At 41.7% G+C, this 24,866-nt stretch overlaps 2 protein-coding genes across 6 annotated transcripts in view; one reads left to right on the top strand and one right to left on the bottom strand.

Moving 5' to 3' along the window:
- LOC306974083 (receptor-type tyrosine-protein phosphatase U-like) overlaps window positions 1-24,866 on the bottom strand; it is a 371,134-nt gene that overhangs the window by 259,940 nt on the left and 86,328 nt on the right. For all 5 annotated transcript variants that reach the window (XM_079571206.1, XM_079571209.1, XM_079571207.1 and 2 more), the window contains exon 2: window positions 7,517-7,645. In XM_079571206.1, the coding sequence (XP_079427332.1) occupies window positions 7,517-7,645 (129 nt within the window). The remainder of the gene's footprint in view (window positions 1-7,516; window positions 7,646-24,866) is intronic.
- The window catches only part of LOC306974165 (C-reactive protein-like), a 431,917-nt gene that overhangs the window by 389,135 nt on the left and 17,916 nt on the right, over window positions 1-24,866 (top strand). The gene's annotated exons all lie outside the window — the stretch shown is intronic.

Below are 24,866 nucleotides of genomic sequence, written 5' to 3'. Positions count from 1 at the left end.
CTCTGTTCAAAACAAATGTAAATAGGGGAGAAGTTATATGTAATTCTTTTAATCTCTTAACCCCCGCCTTAACCGAGCACATTTTCTCCAGTTTGACTTTACCCAAATCTAAAAGCTTCTTGAAAAAAGTGTCATCAAAGCAACAAAGATAAGACAAAAGCGAGGATGAAAATGGAACAAAAGAGCAACAAAAAAGCTTTTTTTTCTTTTTAAGTGACAATGCGGCAAAAATGCAAGGAAAAAGATCAGTTTACACCGGCCTATTATCTGTAACCTTTTATATTTGGGCAAAGCTAACCAGCGTGGTTATGATTCTGCTCTATCCATTCATCTACATTCATCCTCAGTCAGTGGAAATGTCAGGGGACAAATATCGAATTGGGGGGCTTGATCGTTGACTTTTGTTCCTGGTCACCTCATTTTGCAAACTAGGAGTGGCTTTCTGGTCCAATAGAGGAGGAATTCAATTGTTTACTTTCTACTCTCCTTACTTTGCAAACTTACAGACTCTCACTTTACCTATAGAGTTTTCAGGGTTTATAAATATGCAAATAGCCCTTGAATATTTTCTAATTGCGAGCACTGTGATGACTCTCTCCGACCTGATCCAGAGTGCGGTGCTTCTCTCTTTATGCGTCGCTGCTGTAGTCCTGCCGTAGCCGTCTTCAGCTTTTCGCCTGTTTGTTTAGCGCCAGGCGTATTATGAATTAAACATATTTTCACACTTAATATATGCTCCCGCCTTCAAGCACGAGCCTGGAGGAACTTTTCATTTTCCATCCCGCATTAATTGACTTTAAAAATTAAGAGAATGCGGTTCCACTTTCCCCGCTAGCTCTGGGCATGTGCTTTAGCCGTTTGCTTGGGGACTCTTTGAAAATAAGGACTGTTGCAGATAAGTGAGCTCATTTTAACCGACTTTAATGCATGCTAATGTGAATGTCTGGTCTGCGGGGCAACTGTTTGTTAATAACTTTGCCTTATTAGCCTAATACGGGAATTAGCTTTGTTTACTCAGCTGGTTGTTGTGCCCTTAAGTGGCCAATAAAGCCTGAGACTTAATATATTCCTGTCTATTTTCAGATGTGTTCAACAGTAGTCTCTTTTGCTCCACTTTTTGGAGATTGCTAATAAGTTTAAACACACTTGCAAAAGAGATTTACTCAAGAGTATTATGAAGACAGACGCTAAATAGTGAGTTCAAGCTAGTGCGTAGCTATTTGTCCATGTTGCACAAAATCCACCATTCGAAGTAGTGTGTATTACACCATTAAGGCCCCAAAAGTGATATGCAAACAAGAAAATGAAGTCTGTATCAACTCGTCTAAGCTCAGGCAAGAACATATCTCAGTATGGAAAAACGGCGGCCTGTTCCTTTAAACTGTGGTACCACAGGTGGGATTAGCTGTTACTCAAGCTCCTGTTTCCGGCTGCATTGGTATGATATAATATGAACTTATTTGGTAAAATGCATGTATACAGTAAATATACAAATACAATGTAACAAGTAAAAACTCTTACCGGTATATCCTATGTGGTCCTCGAGGATCAAAATAACTAGACAATAAAATAAAAATGATAATATGGAGCCACGCATTCATTAAAAAAGAGACGTAAACACATTAAGATGGTTGGACTCGTATTTTCAAAGCGGATAAAAAAGGGAACTATATTGGAAGGCGTAATAACACCAGGAGCACTTCCACATCTGCGCAGTAAAGTCAAAGTGCTCCTCTATTACTACGCCTTGCAAAATAGTTCCCCTTTTTATCCGCTTCGACATGTTTTCATTTTGTGTAACTCGACTTGGATCGTGTAACTACTCGTGTAACTGTATTTAAATAGGGAAAACATGGAAGAGCTTGGCCACTTCACCTTTGTTTGGATCCATAGATGAAAAGAGAAGAGGCTAAATGCTAACGCCGTCTGTGCTCTGTTTACGTGACTGAGCGCACACGTGAAGACCAGACAGGTACGCATCAACTCGTCTAAGCTCGGGTAAGAACATATCTCAGTATTTAAAAACGGTGGCATGTTCCTTTAAACGTTTCCTTTCTTGACAGATCTGACATTTTGGCAGATTGACGGCCGCGCTTTTGTCAATTGAAGCTTATCTTGTCTCACCGCGTCAGAGTTCCAATGGCTCGGCATAATCTCGTTCTCGGTTTTGTTATTTACCTTTATTTCATTCTCCAGAGTTAATTGAGGTTACACTGACAGACGAATGATTCAATCTGAGAAATCTGCTTCAATACAAGCATGGCGACTTAGAAGAGTAATGGGTGAAAGAGGAAAAGACAGAAAATATGTCAGTAAAAAATCAATCCACGGTCACTTTTGCTTGTGAGGAGGATTTCAGATGCTCCTGCGTTTGTGAAGAAAGAAGAAGCTGCTGGTCCATGCAACTCTACAGCTTCAGGTTTTTTTTTTGTACTCCTTGAGAATTATTCTACACACCTTTGGTTACTCGATGCAACATATCGCAGCCAGTACAAAATCCCAACGACAAATAAAGGAAAGCCGATGAATACAGTAATAACTTCGCGTGCACACTGCTGGTACTGCTGACCCCATAAGTCAAATCAGTCTGTAGCGAATTACCATCATTTGCCTTGAGCGATGCAAAACACGCTGGTTTCCACCTTTGCTCCGCGCTAATAGACGCCGTAAAGGGCCTGCATGCACACGGCGTTGATTGGTGCCAAGCGTTTTTTACCACTTTTGCCGCTGGTTCCAATCACGAACCTCTCAGCTGTACGTACCCATGAATCCAACAAATGACACAATACACGTTAGAATTGTAAGGATCTTGTATGTTGCTTGGAGTACCCTCAGCTGGCAGTGGAAAAAAACGATCAAAACAAAGCTATAAAGCAACATTTCGAGCGAAGTAGCTAACAACAGCATTGAGTAAATAGCCTTTATCGTGGTATGTGTTTGCTGTGTTGTTTTTCTATAAGCTTGTGTAATGTCACAAGACTTACTTCCACCCAGACATGCATTCACTTTATTATCATTTCATATATTACATGATTTTTCCGGCTGGACAATAAGATTGGAGCTGTCCTTCCTCTTGCCCATCTTTCACATTCACAAATAGCAGGGTTCCACACAAAGAAAGAAAGGACAACAAATTCAACGCAACTTGTGCTAGCCTCAAGACAAAAAACACCGCCGTTACGAACATGGACGTTTTCCTCCAGTTCAGTCGTTACATCTCACGTAATGTATCTTTTAAACGCTGCCCTTTACGAAATCTTGAGCCATCTTTTCATTTGTGTGAGACCCTGCTAATCGTGAGCGTAAAAAGATGGGTGAGAGGAAGGACATCGCCGATCTCATTGTCCAGCCGGAAATCACACTATGCATGTCACCGATGAGTGGATGATGTTTCTCGATCCACTCTTTCTCAATGTGAGGCTAATGAGCCTTCGTCATGGAGGGGCCTTTTATCAATGTGCCTGTTGCCGTCTGGGAAGAAGAAAAAAAAATCCATTGATAGAATACAACCTGGTCATTCAGTATGTTTCAGCTGACCTCATTCTTTGGCCACATAATGTTATGTTGGCGGATCCATACCTGACCAACTGCTGCGACACTAGATCGATTTGTCCCCCCTTGGAGTCTGTTTACAACTTTCAAATCCATCATCTCAAAACCGTCTACTCATTTGACATCACACAATACATTTGGTTCATCCAATTTGAACCGACGCTACTCCCTATAGCCGGCCCGAACCGTCTAATTAACGGAGGAGCCAGCAGACAGGTGGGACTGCATAACTCGTTGGCGGAAATGATCAAGCGCTCGTTCCGCTGTTCCAAGCACATCCCTCTCTCTTCTCCCTCTCCCCGGGGGGTAGGTGGGAGGGGGGGGGGGGGGAGGCCACCCGTGTTAACCAGCTCCCCGGGATCGGTGCAGTCTCGCGCGGGTCATTGCTGATTACCAGGTCCGGCGTTCCTCAGGGGGACTTGCCAGTACCGCAGATTTTTATCGCCCCCCTCCCCTTTCCGTTATGTCTATATGAGGAAATGAGTTCCTATAGAGCTACTTTTTTACCACCAAGTACCGCCTCGTAAAACGTCTGTCTTTCCGAGAGTTGAATGCACATGTTTTGGGTTCACATTAAATAGTCAACTACACACTAAACTGCCTGGCCCCCCCCAAAAAAGTTGCCACATTATATTTTATGGGCTTAAAGCAAGACTAAAAACATTATTTGATAAAAAAACTAACAAACGTTTCCATTTCCATTACACTTAAAGCAGTACTAAGTAACTTGTTTACCTTAATAAATCCTTTTCGTAGTCCCTCTGGCAGTTACTACAAGCGTTAACAACAACTTCGCTGTCTACAGGTCAGAGGCCCCAATACACACTAATAGAATCACGAAGAATAAGCTAACAGGCTAACGGGGGCAAAGCTTACTGCGGGCTAGCACCACTTAAACAGTGTTTACAGCTGAGTTTGAGTGAAAAAAATGATCTCCATTGTGTAATTGGATGTACAATATCCCTCTCTCCCTTTGTCTTTTCTGTCAGCGTAGTATTTACTCTCACGGACAATTAATGAGTAAAAAACTGTAACATGCGTCGACACCTGCAGTGGCGCTCATGGCCTCTAGGGGCATGAGTTACTTCGAAGGCTACTGCTTTAACAAGAGATAGAAAAAAGTAAAAATGCAACACTCGGTATGTGGGAAGTAAGAAAGCAATCTAATCCCAGCTGATATGAAAGCACCTTATAACACTTGCATGGAGACCTTCTATAGTCTCTGCTGAGGATAGACCGCACTTTGCACCATTAGCATAAGTCTTAAGTCGTTCGCTTCATCCGACTCTCAGTTGGGCCTTTTGAACCGCAAGCACACGGCTCCATATGCTAATCGTTGTAACCATTAACTATGTGATAGAACATGCAGTGCTGTGTAATCCTCAACACAATTATGTCTGAAACATGTCAGCCAGACATTGAGCATCTGTAAAAACTAATGACAGGCAAAGATCTTTAGATTATAAACATTGCACTGGGGATATTATGAAGTCAATGTTTGTTTGTTTTCTGATGCTGTGAAAGACTGCAACTGTCTCATACCAAAATGTTTGTAGTGAAAAGAAAAATCCAGCTGTAGCTATTGTGAGAGGCAAGACTGTAAAACTGCTACTTTAACCTCCTAAGCCCGGCCTTAACCAAGCATATTTTCCAGTTTTACCCAAATCTAAAAGCTTCTGGGCTGGCGCTTACAGCCAAAAGGCCAGTGTCATGCATCATTTGAAAGCTAAGACCTACAAAACTCATCAGAACTGATCTTTTTCCTCACGTTGTTGCCAGGTTGTCACTCAAACTTTTTTGTTGAGCTTTTGACACTTTTTTGTTGAGTTATTGATCATTTTTCATTGAGTTTTTGACAATTTCACGTTGAGTTTTTGATAATTTCTCGTTGAGTTTTTGATAATTTCTCATTGAGTTTTTGACAATTTTTCATTGAGTTTTTGACAATTCCTCGTTGAGTTTTTTGATAATGTCTCATTGAGTTTTTGACAATTTCTCATTGAGTTGTTTTTTGAGTTTTTGTACATTTTTCGTTTTTGACACATTTTTGTTGTACTTTTATCACACTTTTGTCACTTTTAGCTTTACTTTCAGCGCGTTTTCGTCATTTTTTGGTGGCCTTTTTTGTTATGTTTTCTTCTCGTTTTTGTCCCTATTTTGACACTTTTCTCACTAAGCTTTTAGATTTGGGGAAAGCCAAACAGGACAAAATGCGCTACGTTCAGGTGGGGGTTAAGAGGTTTTAAACAAGTGGAAAATGTTTGGAATTAATCGTAGTAATGCATTTCACGTTCAGTCGAGGACTTTGAAATTCCGTACGACAATGAAAAGCTGCTGGATAACTCAAGAGCGCACACACAAAAATGTTCATCTTTGTTATGGTTCAGTTTATACGAGAAAAGAGAACCGCCGGTAGTACAAGTTCCTCTGGTAACTGATCAATAGAAGCTTGTTAGTGACTTATTTTCTTCATGTGTCGTTTCATTTGCAGAATTCGCATAATCAAGCATGTGCCAAACACCGCATGAAAGCAGCAGACAGTGCACGTGAGAATTTGTGTGAAAAGCAAAGTAATTGGGCAGGATAACAAAAAAACAAAGTATGTTTTGACAGCGCGTTGCGTTTATAATAGAGCATATTTGTACTTAATTTGTGGAAAATAGCAATGCCATTTGGAGAAACGCAAGATTCAGCAAAAATGAAAGCGGTGAAAAGCCCAGGACTCGGGAGAGGTCTAATAAAGGTAAAGCTAACTCATGTTTAGAGAATGCACAGGTCTTAGCGAGGCATTCACCTAGTCTATCAATAACAATCAGGCTTCACCCTGAGAAGAAAACAGGCTTTATTACAGCAAAGGACCAAATAAAGCATTTGCATTATCCATCTTAGATCAGTGATGAGCTAAAACATTATATATTTTAGCCTGTAACCACATTCACATTAGAATCTCAAGTATATGCATTAAAATATGTCAGAATTGGTTGTGTTACCAAAAATAACTCTTTTAAATGAGCTAAATTTGCTTGTGATCGGAATAGGATTTTGAATAGTCAAGTAAAAGATGCCTATGGTACGAGCCTTATTTCATTGCACAAGCTTGTCAAAATGTACTGAAATAAAGGTGAAAATACCAAGTCAAGCTATTTTAAAGTGATAGTCTGTAAGATTGAAGAATGAGAGAGTAAACAATCAAGTTCCCTTATCCTCGCGATACATCACACACAACAACTAAGCTACTTCCGGGTCCAAACTGTTGACAAACACAGCAAAAAACTGCAACTTCATCCAAACCTGCTGAAATAACAGCAGATAAATGGCTAACAACTGTTTTACACCTAATTAGAATATTATATCTCACCATTTCTCCAGGCAAAATGAACATATTTTTATCTTTAAAATAAGCTTTCATTGTGTATGGAAAAAGTAATTTGACTAACTAAAGAAAATCCAGAGTAAATGAAATATTTCAGTGAGATCTGTTTAAAAAGATCATTGTAGTCAGCTCTATAGCAGGTTAGAATCAGCTAAATCCCATTTTAGTGAATAGGGCTAAAGCTTTGTTGAACCCGGAAGTAGAGCGATGACATCATCACTTAACAATCCCATTGGACCTGACAGGCCAGTTCACAGGAAAGCTCGTCTCATTGGTCAAAGTCTTCAGAAAGAAAGTACAAGCCAAGCCGAGATATACCTAAACTGACGTTATAAGCTAAAGTAAACCAAACGAATACCAGGCAAACAGACAGTCGAGGTCTGACCGGAGTCCTAGAGTGGATGTTACCAAAAAAACGTGGGATTTTTCCAATTAAAAAGCTTCCTGTACAATCTCCAGACTTTAGTTCTCAACCACTTGTAACGTATAAACAGCATAATGCCCATTGACCAACTAAGAACCATGACGCGACATGAGATGGGTCTACCTGGAAGCTAACTCTCGACAAAACCGTACAGTAGCGCAGCCTACCTCTGAGCAGATCGGGCGTCGGGTGTGGCCAGTTGTACGTGCGGATCAGCTGCCAGTCGAAGTCGTCCTCTTGGCCCTGTCTGTACTCGCATAGGCCCGGATCTGTGTCCTCATCGAACGTGCACCCAGCTGCAGGAGAAGAAACAGAGAAAAATCAGGAATAACATTTTACTTGAAATGAAAAATAATGGTCTATGGTACTTTTTTGTCATCTTAAATTTCACTTTTCATAACTAAATACCATGCAGAGAATCCAGTCCAAAACGCCTGGACCTGACAGATATAATAGGCAAGACATTAAATGTGGTGGAAGACCTTTTGAGCAAAGGATGGACTCGCAAGAATTACGATAATGTTGGCACTCTGGCTCGACAAGTAGCAACAAAGAGGTCAGACCACACTAAAAGCAAAGGTTTTATCCTCACGCTTTGAACACCCCTCACCTTGGCTACGAAGTGGAGGGGACAAACATCAGACCGCCGCTTATTTGAAATCATGCTATAATATCGGGTAAGAAGCCAAACCACAGTGTGACGGAATGTTGTGCTTGTGGCAAACAAGCGACAGAGTCACAAAAGCAAGAGAAATGCTCCTACGGTTGGACTAACCACTGTACTGTCACAGAAGTCTCCTCATGGGTGACCTAAAATAGATGAATCTTACATGTATCAGCAGATTGGTAGTTTAAAACACCAACCTCTTCATTTCTAACAGTGCCAATCTTAACAACAGCGTGTCAGAAACGTATTAACCGTAGCCGAATCAACACCTAAACAATCCTGAAGATGTACCGTTGGATTTGCCTCATTGGGACTCCTTAGAGAAGCAAAAGAACAAGTTTCACGTGATGTAGCCGTGCCAAAAGTTGTCCAAAGACGAGAATATGGGCAAGTGTTGAGGCAAATTCAATCGGTTTGGCCTGGCAGCAGTTTCTGAGATGGAGACAAACTCTTTTTTTTGTTTTTGTTTTGTGTAAAGGAGACTAAGAAAAGACAAAGCAATGGGGGAAGATTGGCCCAATCACTAGTGGAAGTGGTCTGTGGGAAGTGGGAAACGCATCGAAATGTCTTAACAGTTGTGAGGAGATTTTGCTTTTTAAAGAGGGGGTATTGTGCTTTTTTCAATCACATAGCACCAGTCTATAGCACACTACAATGATGACCAAACCTTCTGATGGTCTGTAAATGCAGTAAATTAAAATAACTGCCTTGTATTGTTTTGCTCTCTCAAAATGGCTGTAGTAATTGTTTTGAAATAGCCCTCTGTCTCTTTAAGAACCTCTGACCCTTTCCTACACGCCCCCTCCACACGCTGTCTGTGGCATCAGTGGGGAGGGGGTTCTGCTGAGGAGCAGTGGTTGGTTACTCGGCTGGTGACGAAAGCTCGGAGGCGTCTCCAGGAGGTGGGGGCGTTCCTAGGAGGACTCAGGCAAACCTATCCCTAAAATGGCCGCCATCAGAGTTTTCACAGATTACTCAAAAATACGTGAATGTGCCAAGGCAACACTTCAGGCATGTTTTTAATGAGGGAATGACATAATAACATGATGTAAAGCTTGAAAAAGTCGATTTTGCATAACACCACCCCTTTAAAATCAGTTATTCAATTAATTGAGATTAATCGTGCATCCCTGGAATGTGGAATGTTGCAATGGGTCGACTGCATTGGCAAAAGTACTGACAAATGTGCATGGCTACCAACTAAATTGCAGCTAATGGCTGTGAGCAACATCTATACATGACGGGAAAATAGTGCAATTTTGTGCTATTAGCCTGCAGTGTGGAAATGACACAGGGGCCATGGGCTACTTAATAACAGTGAAGGGGGGGGGCATAAGGGGCCGAAGCGTGGCCGGGCCCGATCTGCGAAGGTGACCCCTCGCCCTGCAGTCCCCAATGGAGCTGTCGCATTCGCCATTGTGCCGCCGCGGCTCACAATACATCCTTTACATACTAGGTAATGGTGGTGCTGTTGTTTGGGCCAGAGCGCACTTAACAATGGTCCAAAGAAAAAAGAAAATTTCCTCACAAACAAAGGTCCTGTAACACCATGCTTTTAGTGAAATACAATGGGGGTCATTTTGTGATCCAAAGCCTATCCACAGCAATCATAGCTCAACACTGAAAGCAAAGACAGGCAAAATAAAGAATGAGAGAGAGCGAGAGAAAGCAAAAGTGGAGAGTGTGAAACAGTTAGGGGAACGCGCAAAATACACATTTTCTTCCATATCTCAATGTGGTTCCCTTGGAACTTGGAATTGTGTTTTCAGCATTATTGCATCTGTGTTTGAATCTTTGAGTAGTTGTTGCGGCGCTTGCTCACACATTGCAACTCAAATTTCCACCCCGAGCTCCACGCACGGCGCTATGTAACCAAGCCACAGCATTTTCTTACCAGTAAAACATAAGATAGTGATCAAGATGTGTTTCAGATTATTCCCACATACCTGTAAGAGTTTATATCATTGTAAAACATTGTCGATAGATTTGTGAAGGAACGGAACTGAATCCTACATAGGCTTAACATACACTGAACTGAATTGGTATGCACTTCGAGGTAAAAATTTCTCAAATCTCTCCCGCTTTAGCTTTGCAATTATAAAACCTCCTACATGGAACACCAGCAAAGACTGTCCAGCATTTAATAACCCAACGAGGCTTTTAATCATTTAGGCACCGCTGCCCTTGTTAGAAGTCGCTCGGAAGTTGCACGGAAAAGCAGAAAGTATAATCTTATTGGGGGCTTCCCGACACCAAATGACTCTCCCCAGGTTAAAAGCAAGTGTGATTTGTGGACGTCGACATCCGGAAAAGCACAGCCGTTGCCGAGGGGGAAGTTCCAGGAATAATGCGCGAGAGTGGATCATTTATAAGACATACGGCTCGGCAAAGTCCTGTCACCGGAGTGCCGAAGTGGTCATTGCTCAGTCTGGTCGTGAAGAAGGGGGTCCAGAGAGTGGGGAGTAACGAGGTACGTTCATGCAGTCGCATTTACTCGAGTAATATTCGCCTACACTACGCACCTTTGCACTCACATCAGGATGCATTAAGACTTGGCAGCATTGAGGCATAGTGTTAAAAAGGCCATTATGAATGTGCGCCAGCGTACGTTAATTGTAGGTTATCGGCTGGTCCAAACTCCTGAATCACATCAGTCAAATTCATCAAACATTATTTAGCCATTTGGACGGCTGCCCTGTCGTGCGTTGCGGGGACTGGAATTTGCAAATCGGTCAAAATTGGGCGAAGGTAGTGAACCCTCGTTTGCCAAAATGGCGCAGTTGAAGGTGAGGTAATGCTTCATATCGAAACTAATTCAAATTCCGTTGCCGTAAATGTGACGTGCATGACATTTGGCGCATGAAACTTTAAAATCTGATCGTTCGGCTGGCAAACAATAGGACTTTCCATTGTGCCATTTCAGTTTGGCCTTGGGGACAAAGAGCAAGTGTGTTGATAAAGGACGATTCTAATTATCGGGTAAAATGAAGAAACAACATGCCAACGCCACACAAAAAGACCCCACACTGTCCATGAATCGATCCTGGGGCCATCTACCGGCAATCACTTTTCCATCGCACCAACTTCTTTACTCCAATCCTCCTGATATGCAAGCTGAATTGTACATGACACACAAAAACATCTAAGCCCATATTTTCGGAAATGCTTGGTGAGGAAAACAACAATAGGAAATGCTTCATAAGCTTCGTTCACAAAAAAATAAATAAAAAAACAACGACATTTGTGCTGTGTATGTTAAAGTAAGCCTTATCAAACTTCTTATTATGGCTCTGCTAACCACCACCACTTCCCCCATTATTGCTGACAAACAAATACGGACACCCCCCACAAGTAGCCGGCCAGCCCAACATCGCCACCATTCATTCCGGTTCCACTCCCTGGCCTGTAGCCATCTGCGCATTTCCGGGCGCGTTTGTTTTTTTTAATTGCCTCCTGTGAGATTGCTGGTTGTGCGATGGGACAAGGAGGCACTAAGGTTATTGAGTGTGTAGTGGGAGGCAGGGCTGAATGATTTGGGTAAAAATGTCAGATTGCAATGTGAACAAAAGGTTCCTAAGCCGACATCTGCTCATCGAGACAAACAATTTCAGTGATTTCCAACCCCTCCATATCACCTCTACAACGTGATTGTGATTAAGCCTCGCAGGTACAATGTCATGCAAGTCATGCTTTAACCAACAGTCCATGTCAGACACGTTTCACTTGCTTTCACTCGTCATTACCACTGCCCCAGAACGCTTTGCTCTTAGGTGAGCGCGTTCTGAAGAGTGTCCAGATGACTTCCTTTGGCACTGGCAGCAGGGGGGCCATTCCGCGTAATTACGAACAGCTATGAGCGTTTACCGATGTATCGAATGAGTACGCACCAAGCTTTGGAAGTTTGCCCGAAAGGAAACGTTGAGACTGAGAATGAAAGGGAAGTTTTAAAACTTTGAGGACCGTGTGATACTTTCCTGGCAACTAGGCAGTGCACTGGACACATAGAATTCATCCTTTGTATTCTCACTATCTCTTGTTGGTTATAATGCAGATAAACACAGTTAGAAAGCGGAACTTGGCGCTATTGGATGGATGGAATAAATGTTTGGGGTCATTAGCATCAGAACTCATCCTAGTCAATGAACAATACCAGTCATCGTTCACTTCAGCACTTCAGTTACCTTCACTACGAAGCGGCAATCTGCTAACTTTTTCCAGGGGACGTGGGTATACTTTTCAGGTCCGTTATGCATGGCTTTTTCGCGTAATGCATACTTTTTTTTACCCCTGCCAAACATAGGAGGGAAAATAAACCCACAGCAATATCTAGTTTTAGCCGCGGGTAGACTCTGTCAGCCATAACAACCCGCTGCAAAGACTCACATCTCCCAGCGATCGTAAAGCGAGGCGGACACAGTTTGTCCAAATGCTTATCAGATAGCACCGCAAAACGCACAGGCCCCAGATCACTTCAGCAAGCCCCTGTCATCGCTGACAAGCTCCTCAGCACAGAACAAAGGAGAGGAAACAAATAAATCTCCACTCCACTTTGAAAGATACGAAAGGTAATTTGCTAAACAATACTGGTGTTTGTGATTTTTTTTTCTTCTTTTCCCCCTGCAATTCTATCCGTGTTCATCTTGTCCGGCTGTCTTCGCACCCTTTGTTTACCTCGACAAGACATCAAAGACAAAACTTTCTCGAACAACAATAGGGCTGTAGCGGCAAAAGTTTTTTGACTGGCGCGAAATTGAGCAAATCTCAAAACTTTTTCGAAGGTGAATGACTTCTAAACTTGTCTCGCTGTCTCGGCGGACGGAGTTTGGGTAAACCTTTCTGTTTCTTATGTTCTGCTGATAAATTGTGGATCTTCAAATGGAATCTACTTTGTTGCTGGTGATGGTCGGCCAATAATACGTGGAATATGCTTGCAAAAAGTCTGTGAACCAGAACCACTTAGGATTCATTGCTAAATTTCCAATCTTTCCATACAACAAGGGGGATATCTTAAAGTTTTTGACTGGCATTTCATTGCGCTAATCTCAAATCTTTCTTTCATCCCTGGCTTTCTGAAATAGTATGAAGCAGGCGTCTGGATGTTTTCTCACGATTACTGATCTGATGTCAGACAGCCCATCAGCGAAAGGCGGAGAATGCAGGCGCGGGGGGATTTTGCTCGACGGTGCGAAAATACCACTAGAGAGTCATTAATACAGCTTTGGGCTAAATATCGTCTCACAGGCTTTCCCACTCGACAGCGATGAATTATGGGGATGAGACCGATGTAAATCATGTCTGTGCATTTTTATAAACTAATATTGACTAAACGAAAGGACACGCGCTCAAAGTGTCCTCGAGAGGCCTACACGCAGGCGCTTCTGCCAACTTCTATTACTTTTCAAAATGGCCGCTCCAGCAGTTTTTTGGGGCTAAATTGATGGGCTGAAGAAATGCAGTGACATTTCATGGTTTAGTTGAAGGTTTTATATGCATTTTTCCAGGGTTTTGAGTAATATTAATGAAACCCTACGCAATGATTTCATATTAATAAAGAACTAGTTGAGTAAATCATTTTTTATCATTGCGTTGGTTGATGGAAGTATCGAAGGTATTTATTCAGGCTTCTACAACTAATTTACACACTTAAGCCACCTTGTTATTTTTTTCAGTATAACTTAAAATAATGTGTGTGTCTAGACTACAAAATGCCAAGAAACACAACCCAGCCTGGTAAGTGTTAGCTATCAGCAAGCTAATCAGAGCAAGGAAAAGAGTTTGACCGTGGACATGAAGGAAAAGTTACCATTTTTATTTTCTCGACTGTAGAATGTAACCTATTTTAAAGTGAATGTTCATGTTGTGAGTGGTTGATCGTCGCGGTGACAGCTGGATGTGGGTTGCCAGCCATACTTCAATCAGACAGCCCCAATGAATCTGTTCAGAAGTTGCTCACCTCCCGCTATGTTTGACGCTTAGCTTGTTTCTGAAGCTTCCCATTAGTCACATTCACTTGCACGCGGCTTCTCAGAACACTGGAGACGCTTGCTAGCACCTGTGGATTATACGGATTTTCTTTGTTGTCGGACGACTCTTTGCAACAGGATTTGAATTTGGTGACACAAAACGAAGTGTGCTGAAGCTGCCATGAGTTTGAGGAGTTTGAAAGAGGCTAAACGGACATGAGGACGGTGAGTCCGACCATTGGTTTAATGTTTACTCCGTGGTTCACATCTGTCCAGGGTTCAGTATCATTGCTAACTTTAGCAGGAAGTAAACGACTGGTTTATGCTCTCATATCATTGTGCGTAGGGTAAAGGCATTGTTAGGCAGCTAACATAATGCCTAGTTTATAGTGGAAACTTTTGCCATGTCTGATGCTCTTCACAAGAGTTGTCTGTAACATTAGTTCTGTGGGTATTTACTGATACGTGGCTAAATGCTTCTTCTTATTCTGACAAATAGCAGTAAATGAAGCATTTAAGCACATCTGATAGTAAAAACACGGTACCCAACAAGGTGTGCAACAGCCCCACCTAGAGTTTAAGTCACCAGCTGCCACTGGTCTCGTCTATATTTGCATCACAACAAGAAGTACATTTGGCAAACGAATAATTGCATGTTGTCAAAATGTCTATTTCCAAAGCAGCTAAATGCTTTTCACGCAGATTTACCACTTTGCTGTACAATGACCTCGAAGGAAGGCCACGTTGTTAATAATATTAGCTTACTTCGAGAACAAATCTTGAGTACCGATGCTTGCCAACACAAAGGCAACCTCGGTAATCATAATGCTTTGGAGAGCTGGCGCATTCTCCCAACCGCCCGAGATTGAATGGCGACGAGATGGAGATAATAAGCACTTGTGTGATATCAAAACACAGGGCAGGCAACAAAGTGCGCCCTGTTGGTATCATTTTAAAGGACCCTTAACGAAGATGCTTTTCAGATCATACGTCTGTGAGGGCCCAGCGTCCGTGGAGTGTGCGCGAGGAGAGTGGTAATTATCCCCATTTATGGCGATTGTGTGGGCTTCAAAGTCAGGAAGTTTATCGTTTTGATGTACAGCTCAAGAGCGCGGGATTAGCGCATTGCGGGGATCTCAAGTGGCGTGTCCAAGCAGAATAAGAATTGAGATTGTATGCAAATTTGCGTTGGCAATAGCGCTGTTTGTTCAGAACTGCAGGCGCATGAGAGAATGTAATTCATCAGCTCCTGTATTTTGCTTTTGAACTTATACCAATGTTAAAATGCTGTGTCTATAGGGATTCCTTTGCTTCAAACACTCTGTTGAATGATTTACGGCTCACAAATCTCCTTCACTAATGCATCTCTTGCTCAGGTAGCTCCGAAAATAAAAGCCATTTGTTTTTCAAACCATGGTGCACCATCTGCTTGAATTACTGTGATATTTTTTTATGTAGACCAAAGCATACACCAACACAAACACAAGAAAATCATGATTTAATAATTGACTAACAATAAAAGAATAATGAATAAGTGTTGGTACTCGTGAACAGTTGACTTAAAGCATCGACCATTTAAGTCTTTACTTGCAAACATGCATTCATAATTAGCACAGATTTGTATTAGTTCACGATAAAATACTTATGCCTTATTATGAAGTGCTACCGGTTATTCTGAGATGGATTAAAAGTATAAGACAAAGTATAGGGTCTCTCAAAAGTTTTCAAAAGTCTGAATCCCACATACACAAATCCCTTTAACACAAACGTGAGGAGGTTGCGTCTAATGAATCGCAGGGTCTGGAGTGGCTTGATGGACTTGAAGTGCTACAGTCCAAAGCCAAGGCACTTCCCCGCAGTCTGACTAATAGCCCGCACCGCCGCTGCATCATAAATACAATGAGACTGAGGGCCGGGCGAAATCGGGAGCCCTCATTCTGAGCATTCATCCTGAGAGCGGAGAAATAAATTGAAGGACAGAGGATGTGGGCCCCGGTGAAGTGGTCCTCGAATGCGCAGGAGAAGGAGGGGGTCAACTAAAAGATAGCAACGGGAGGGTTCGTTTCCAAGGGTGCAGCGGTGGGTCACAACAAAACATCGAGTCGAGAGATGCCAATTAGGATTTTGACTAACCAGGATTTCATTGTTTGTAAAGATTTTTTATGTGAAATTAGTATTAGTTGTACATTTCAAGCTATAGCTAACATCTTATATCCAAAATGTGTTTTCAAGTAGATTGTGCCTTCCTAGCAGGTTATGCAAGGTGAGCAGGAACATTTTAAAAAAAGCAAACACATAATTAAAGCTACACTGTGTAACTTTTTGGATTGTAGCCAGCAATACCAAACTCGCTCCAAATGACCGGCTAGAAGAAGATAATGCTATATTTGCAGTGGGTAATCAAAGAATAGATTTGGACCTAAACCTATTTAAATTTAATATGTGGCTGCCTTTTTTTTCAAGATGTCCATGGAGACGAGCTAGAGACGTACAGCTCTGAGCAAAGTTACCCAGTTACACGTTTGGCCTTTTTTTGTGTTAAGTATTTTTCTTTCCCTGTTCTTTTCTCTGTATTTTGTTCTGTGGCTTTAAATAACAATGGTACTTAAAGGGGGGAAGTTTTGCTATGCTGCACATAGATGCAGTAGGTGCTAATGGTGCTCTTAAGAAATGATTGTACTTTTGCTTCCGACTATGTAAGCACTTGGCAAGTCAGTTTGAATCAGGTCAAGTGCTCTTAAATGCGAGAAGCACAAAAATAGTGTACATCATTAGAGTGCATGGGGTCTTGGCAAAAAAAAAAAATAGCCTATCCTGTGCATGTGAGCCTGAGTATAAAGGCAATGACTGGAATCCATAGTTGATTTGGTTTTTTAATCATTGTAAGGTTTTGTGTCTTTGCTTTGTTGCCTCTGTTTGACAAGTTCAACACACTCGGTACAACGATCAACGGTGATGACATTTTTTGTGAGAGTGAATTGAATAAGTTTCTCCATCCTACACACTTCCTTCTACTTTCAATATCACCTCATTATTGAAAAAAAGTTGTATAACCTAAAAAAGCTCACCTTGTTCTGATGAGGGACCTGTGCGCTAATCCCATTTCCCACTGCGTTCACTCTAATTCCTCGGGCAAATGGGCGAATATAGCACGGGCCCCTTACCTCTTCCACGAAAATCAAAAATGGCACCTCTTTGGGGGACGGTTGACGCAAAAGATGTTCTTGTTTGGGTTTTTGAAATATGACCGCGCCAAGCCGTGATTTGCATTGAAGCGGCGGTAGCCCATACATCAGGGTTGACAAGTTTACTTCGGGAGTGGAGAAGGAAGCGAACAGTTCATCAATACATCGCCCGGCAGGAGAATCATCCCAATGCCACTTGTTCGTAGGCCATTAATAACAAGCAAGCGTCTCAGGGGCCAGGTGGGATGACAGGGGAGGAGTTTTACACACACACAAAAAAGAAAGTTGAGAACGAATTTTGTGAATACCAAAAATCCGTGTTAGAGGACCCGAAGAACATTTCAAAACTGAGGCCCAATTATGTCTGAACTACGTGTTTATCAAAGGCCACGGAAACATGTCTGAAGTGGAGGTCACTGACTGACGGTGAAGTATAACAGCTCTCTGTGAATACGTATCTGGCTGTGTGTGTCAAGGTCATATACGACAATATGAGCTTAAATAAAGCAACATTGTGTTCAGGCAGGGGAGGCGTGCGGAGCAAATCTTTTCAAGATACTTGTTCAATTGTGCACACATTCTTGAAATGTACGACCTTAATGTAAGGGATGTTTTTTTTGTGCTTTGCTGTGGATGGTATGTAAGATGCAATGAATTAGGGGATACAAGCGTAACATCAGAGAAGCTAAATGCCAGGAACAAAGGCTACAAATTGAAAAGAAAGTACAATAAGAGCTATAAAAGGTAGTTGTTAGGTTATGTTCTATAGCGTCTTGGAGCTACGGTACATTAGCTTGATCTTGAGCAAGTCTGTATCATCCAATCAACAATGAAAAATGAAGACAAACTACATCCTGTATACTTGAAAAGAAAAGGAGATCAGTTTAATTTGACCGTCTACTCATCTTGTTTCTGGTTAAGTTATTCTTCATTAATCGTCGAAGAAATACATTTTCTTTCCTTCCTCTTCTGACTCATTCTTTAACCAGTGCCGCCGGGTAACTCTGTGTGTGTGCCAGCGGTGGCGCGACCTGGAAAACCTCTCCAGATCTTGAGCCAGAAAAACCTGGAGAGCATTCCACACACTACATGGAGAGACTTTACAAGATCTGAGAATTGAACCGGGGATATGTTCATACCTGAGCTTAGACGAGTTGATGCGTACCTGATGCCAAGACGTTGTTAGCATTTGGCCTCTCCCAGTATATTCCTATAGCTCCAAACGGGGGTGAAGTTGGAAGCGACCATGCTCTTTCACGGGCACGCACAAAGACCAGACAGGTAGGTATCAATTCGTCTAAGCTCAGGTAAGAACATATCACAGTATGGAAAAAACGGTGGCCAGGTCCTTTAACATAAAGCTGACACAGATGTATGTTAAAATTCTTTTTTTGTTTCCGTATCAGTTTGTAAAGGCATTTCTTGAAACCGATCAGAATAAAAACTTCAACCTGATTCCTGTTCCTGACTCTAACCTTAACCAAAATTGTACTTTTTATCATAAACCGCTTAAAATGTACAAGGTTATACGCCAAAAAGCAACATCCCTGCTAAACCATCCCCTCCTTTGACAAAATGTCTTACATTGAGGGTGCCCCAGGTAATTTCAGTGATGTAAATGTTCTCAACAAAGTAGGATAAGCATTAAGAAAGCCCACAACTTTTCAGCTAATGGCATGCTAGCAACACACTTCGAGTGTAGAACTGCTAAGAACGGGTCTCAGGACAGTTTTGTTTATGTTTGTTGGTTTATTTGGTCGGGATAGTGCATGTTAATGAACATACATGGTTCTCATGCATGTAAACACGCCACACCGGATTGTGTTCCATCTATGCTGCAACAAAATCCCAGAAATACCGGTCAAAAACACAGAATCTATAAAACAAACAACCTATATGCATCTATTGAGCAAAGCCGAATCAAATGAACCTCTTAGAAAACATATCAAAGTCATTCCTCATTACTAATCTGTTCATTTTGTACTGAAGTAGTTGGTATGCATTTACCTGTCAAATAAATTCATCATTCTGAGCACCCAGTTTAAGCTGTAACATTAACATTCATAGCATCTATCTCAAGGGAATGCCATATGTACGTCTTTTTAAATCACTTTAATGGCTACTATTCCTCACATCGCTTCATGATTTATCTGTATTTTACATAAACAGCCACAAAAAAACACATGTTCATGCATAAGTGATGAAAAAACATCACAGGTGTGCCCCGATGGGTGAAATCACACATCGGTGACTTAAAAAAAAACAAAAAAAACAGGCATTGCATTTAAATCCCCCATCGCCCTGCAGCATCTGTAAAAAAGCTTTGTAGAACAACATGTTTCTGCATTAGGCGCGACCTTACAGCCGGCCTTGGATGTTGGATTTGTATATGAAAGGCTTGGTACATGAGCGGGAGTAATTGAAACGTGGAACAAAATGTGGAAGGTGGGCTGGATGGCGGGAACACAGATGTATAATAGGCAGTGGGGATGGGCTGGAGATCATTCATCATCGCTTATCGGGAGATCAGGGGGTGACGGGTGGAGGCGCAAAAGGTTATGACTGATAGTGTGACCTTTATGAGCAAAGCGGAACAGATAACGTAACTGAGACATACCACAGTCTTCACCGAGTTCAGGCAAAAGAGTCTAGTGACGGAAAACGTATCACGGTACCGATGGAAAACACAGAATAATGAGCTGGGACACGCGCAGAGAACTCCAAAATCTGAATGCTCACTTCTCCTGACAGGTAAAGTCTACAATAGGGCTGCGCGATTTTGACCAAAAAAAAAAACAATTGTGATTTTTCAGACAAATATTGCGATTTTTATATTTCACACATTCAAATGCATAAACTGCTGAAACGAATTATGAATGAAGTCATGTTACTTTAAGACTTTAGTCAAATTACACATTTTCCCTCAAATTTCCCCACATTAGAGCCATACACATTAATCTACTTTCAAAAATATTTGGTTCTTTGTGGATAGGAGTTCGACTTCCACCTTTCCCTGACATTCAGAGTACCCCTGGGGGACAGCCATGTGACTAAAATGAGCCGGGAATGGAGTCACATAGCGTCTGTCGAAACACTTTAGAATCTGCTTTATGGAAACTCAGACAAACCTTTATCTGTTGCAGCTGAACTTGAGATCTCCACAATTCTGATCGGTGAATATCTATCACTCAAATCTTAAAGAAAAACCTTGATTGTGATTCGATATCGATAAACCTTGCAGCCTTAGTCTATGATACAATTTATTGAAAGTGGCAACATTTTATGCTCATCGGAAAGCTATCCCCAGGGCTATGTTGGTTTTGCGTCACAAAGTTTGGTTGAAGTGCCCTCTGTTGGCAGCAGAGAGAATTAAACACGCTAAATACAGTCTAGGAACTTCCATGTTTACATATCAAAATTAACATAACCAAATCCGAAGCGCCGTGATGGACACAGTTTGAGTGTAGAAAAGCTGAAGCGATGTTTTAGGGCGATTTAAAAGAAAACAGTAGACACTTTTAGGGGAACGCCCCGGCAGTAGAAGAAGAAAAAAAGCATTGCACTTTGTTTGAATTATCATTACATTCCAGAACTGCTACGTATGTTGTAAATTCAAATACATTTCAGGTCATCATAGAACGAATTTGCCACGCACTGCACTGGAACCTATACATGTCGGGCAGCCAATGGTAAAATCTCATTTCCCACTAAGTGCATTGTGCACTTTTTTGCACTTGGGGAGGGGTCCAAGAGATTGGCACTGGAGGGCATATGCTGTTGTGTGAAATTGTTTCATTACCGACGCACGCTTCTACTCCTCAGATGCATCGGGCGAAATCCCAGACGGCGTTTTTCTTTTTTTTTTTTTTGGGGGGGGGCATTTTGCTACTGTTTCAACCAAAGGAGAATCTCCGCTCAGCTGTTAAAAAGACTATTCAAAAGTAATGGCGATAATAACCCTTTTTTTTTGGTCTTCCATCTGGCTTTGTTTAAGGATGCGATAATGTTATTACAGTGCCAAAAAGAAGAAGATTTGTAAAGCGTCCGTGTTCATTTGCGCAAAGATGGAAAATGACATGAATAAAGAAATAAAAAAAGGTACTTAGCATTCGGTGACTTTAGTATTAGCATTAGCAAAGTGGTTTTCTCCACTTCTTAGCATCTTCCTCTGCCATGCTTTGACTTCCTGAAAGCTTTTGTGGGTGCACTAACTCCTAAATGGTGCCCGGCATCCAAAAAGAAATTAACCACAGAATGAAATCTTGAACTAAATCACTTAGCTAAAGCAGTCACAGCAGTACCAGGCCCCATGAGTATGTCCAAAAAGCAGAGGAAGCAAGAGGACTGGGCTGAAAATGTAGCTCAGAGATTATCGGTCAAATGGACAATGTCAGGGGTTATAGGATAAAAGTCGCCATACTTTAATTACATCTTGAGCCCTTTTATACTTCAGTGGTTTCCAATAACACCAAAGCAAATCTCAATACATATCAATGAACCCTATGTTTAAATGTTTTACTTGATATTATTGTGTATGCCAATTGAATTTTTGGTGTGAAAAGACAACAAAAGAGTGGGAAATGGGAAGTCGTCTCACTGCAGATGTTGGTTGTTAACGTGAGATGCATGGTAAAAGCAAATTGAGCGTCGAAATGATCAGACCGAGCCCAGTGAAGAGAAGGAGAAGGTCAAAGCATGGTGGATTAAGACAACAAACTAGTAATATGACGTTCATGACCTTAACAGTGAACGTTTCGAACCAGATCTCAATTGTGAAAAAGAGGCGGATCTTTCTTTTCCAGTCAATTTTACCCAAAACTCCCCTGAACAAACACAATAATCAGCCCAACAATGGAGCAGGCCATACAAGTGAAAGCTTTTTACATGAAAGTTCAAAACTCAATGCGCTAAAAATGATTGCATCCTCTTTTTATTGTTTGTGGCACAAGATTTTATGCCGAAGCAGATTTTAAACCAGTCCCATCTATCAAAAAAGTGTGTCTTTTATTGATTGATATTTTGTTGATCACGTCTTAGTTATCTGACTCGCGTTATTCACATTTCACATGAAGAGGAACCAGTCTTTTGAACAGCTCTTTGAAATGAATGGATCCCAAAGACTCGGCTCCCAGAAAAGAGCCGTCAAACTCATCACTACCATTAGAAAGAAACTATAGGTCTCTAAAAAAAGAGTACCATTTCAGGGACCTTTAAAGGAACAGGCCACAGTTTTTCCATACTGAGATATGTTCTTACCTGAGCTTAGACGAGTTGATACGTACCTGTCTGGTCTTTGTGCGTGCCCCTGGAAGAGCTTGGTTGCTTCTAACTCCCCCCCCCCCCCATTTGGAGCCATAGGAATATACTGGGAGAGGCCAAATGCAAACAACATCTTTGGTCATTGTGCGTGACTGAGCACACGCACAAAGACCAGACAGGTACGCATCATCTCGTCTAAGCTCAGGCAAGAACATATCTCAGTATGGAAAAACGGTGGCCAGTTCCTTTAAGGGCACCCGCAAAAAAAATACCAAACAAATGAATCAACTAGTCACATACAGCTCATTTTACAGCCCAGATTACAAAGCCGAAGTCTGTCCACTTAGTCTTTCCCTTCTATTCATTAAAAAACTCTCAGCTCTCATTCCCCATTAAATCGCGCCGTCTGCCCCCACCACCACCACCCACCACCCACCCACCACCTCCATTCTCCATAGAGACATCAATTACAAGTCTATCTCCCGCCATCGCTCCCAAACCGCTCCAAAACCCCCATCCGTAATACTTAGCCACTTAATGCTATTGTTAGCCGTGTCGCGTGGGGGAGCCGGTGTGAATAGACTCTGATGGATTAAAACGGCTGAAACGATGGGAGGCTCTTGCATTGCGTTAAACTAGATGGGATGGGTAGATAATGCTACTGTTAATACAAAGATCAGCTTTTAACAGGCTTATATTTTGGTAAATGAACTTCGAATTAAGTTGAAATAAGCTTTTGCTCTATTCACCTGCAGTGCATTGCCTGAAAGCCTCATTGCGGAATATGCCAGGTCATACGTTGATGTCACTAATGCAACTCAACCGTTGGGAAATGCTGATGGATGGATGAGTTCATTATTAACAAATGATCGTTTTATTGTATCATTGAGAAGCTGTGACAAACCAATTCTCCTTGTGGATCAGAAAAAAGGGGATACAAAAACGCGAGTCTATGTGGAGTCAACAGTAAGAGAAGAGCCACATTATAATATAGGACATTGAATAATGGATAGCGGCTACGTGTGTTTTTATTCAATCTTTGTTGGCTGACCCAAATGCAACCGCTGGATGGTAGTCAAAGCTATCCCTCCATAGTGAGACCAATTAGATGTGACAGGTCTCGAATGTTAAAAAAAAAAAAAAGACGTTATGAAAATGAAATGTATGGTAATACTGTGCATGGATTTGTACAATATGCATGTTAGCTTGATGCCGGGACAACCTCCAGCCGCTGGGGCCCGATGGTCATTTACATATGACGAGAGCGTACGAAGAAATGCTAACAGTGGCTGTGGGCAGAAGTCAGTCATGCAGACACACCAGTTGACCAGACAGATCAGGCAAATAAAGGCAATTGAGTGATTCCGGATGGTTATAATTAGGGCAGGGTGCCATATCTTTACATACCAGTTTGTGTACCATGTCTGGTTCGTTCTCAACAGTGTAATCGCAATTTAACACACTGGTTGTCATCAGTTTCAGTGGAGCCTTTTTATCTTTCCTATCTCAGGAGTAGCAAGAATTACGGCTGCACAATAAAAAAAAAAAATCGTATTAGGTGATGCAATATCCGTATCGCGAGAAGCCGCAATATATCGTAATATCGCTAAAGTCTTCATCTGACTGAGATCAACACATTTCTTGAAAACTCCAAAAAAAAACAAAGCATTGAACTTCTAATGTGTGGAAGTTCCATTTTAGTTTAACATGTCCTACTTTAGTTACATTTTAGTTTTGTTTTGGTCCTGATGGATGGATTGGAACATATTGTGTTGAAATGGTGAAGTGAAATAACGCTGTAGTATCGTTATCGCAATATCGCTACTTCAATATCGTTCAGCCCTAGTCAGAATTCAACGCAAGAGATTTATTCTGTAACATCTAAAGGAATTCATAATCAGAAGTTAATATAGTTACATTTGAACATGGAAAACGCAAGATAAAAATAATGACGCATTCTTAAAAGGAGTCAGATGCCAATGAATACAGATGGACCCCTTGGGATCGCCAACAAACGGTCAAGTTCACAGGTCCCGTGGAGGAAAACAAGCGCGATACTCTGTAATGGAGGAGAGCCATCACATTCTGCTCCACAGCTGCTTTACATTCGGATTTGTATTGATTTATATTTTACTGAAAAAAAGAGACAAAAAGGTACACAAGGTAATCCAATGGTCGATTACCCCTCAGGGAACATCGGGCTCCAAGTGTTGTTTCTGTTCGATTTCAATGTATCACTGTGTCAAAAACATTCACAAAGACCCAATTTTGACTTGACTTTATTCGAATGTGTTTAATAGAGAATAGAGAGCTGAGTCGGGGGGCAAAGCTCTCGATTTACCGATCGATCTACGTTCCCACTCTCACCTATGGTCATGAGATTACAGGCGGCCGAAATAAGTTTCCTTCGCAGGGTGGCTGGGCGCACCCTTTGAGATCGGGT

The sequence above is a fragment of the Gobius niger genome, assembly GCF_951799975.1.
Source record: "Gobius niger genome assembly, chromosome: 14".
NCBI lineage: Eukaryota > Metazoa > Chordata > Actinopteri > Gobiiformes > Gobiidae > Gobius > Gobius niger.
The sequence above is the reverse complement of the archived record's forward strand: the minus strand, read 5'-3'. Positions and strand labels throughout refer to the sequence as shown.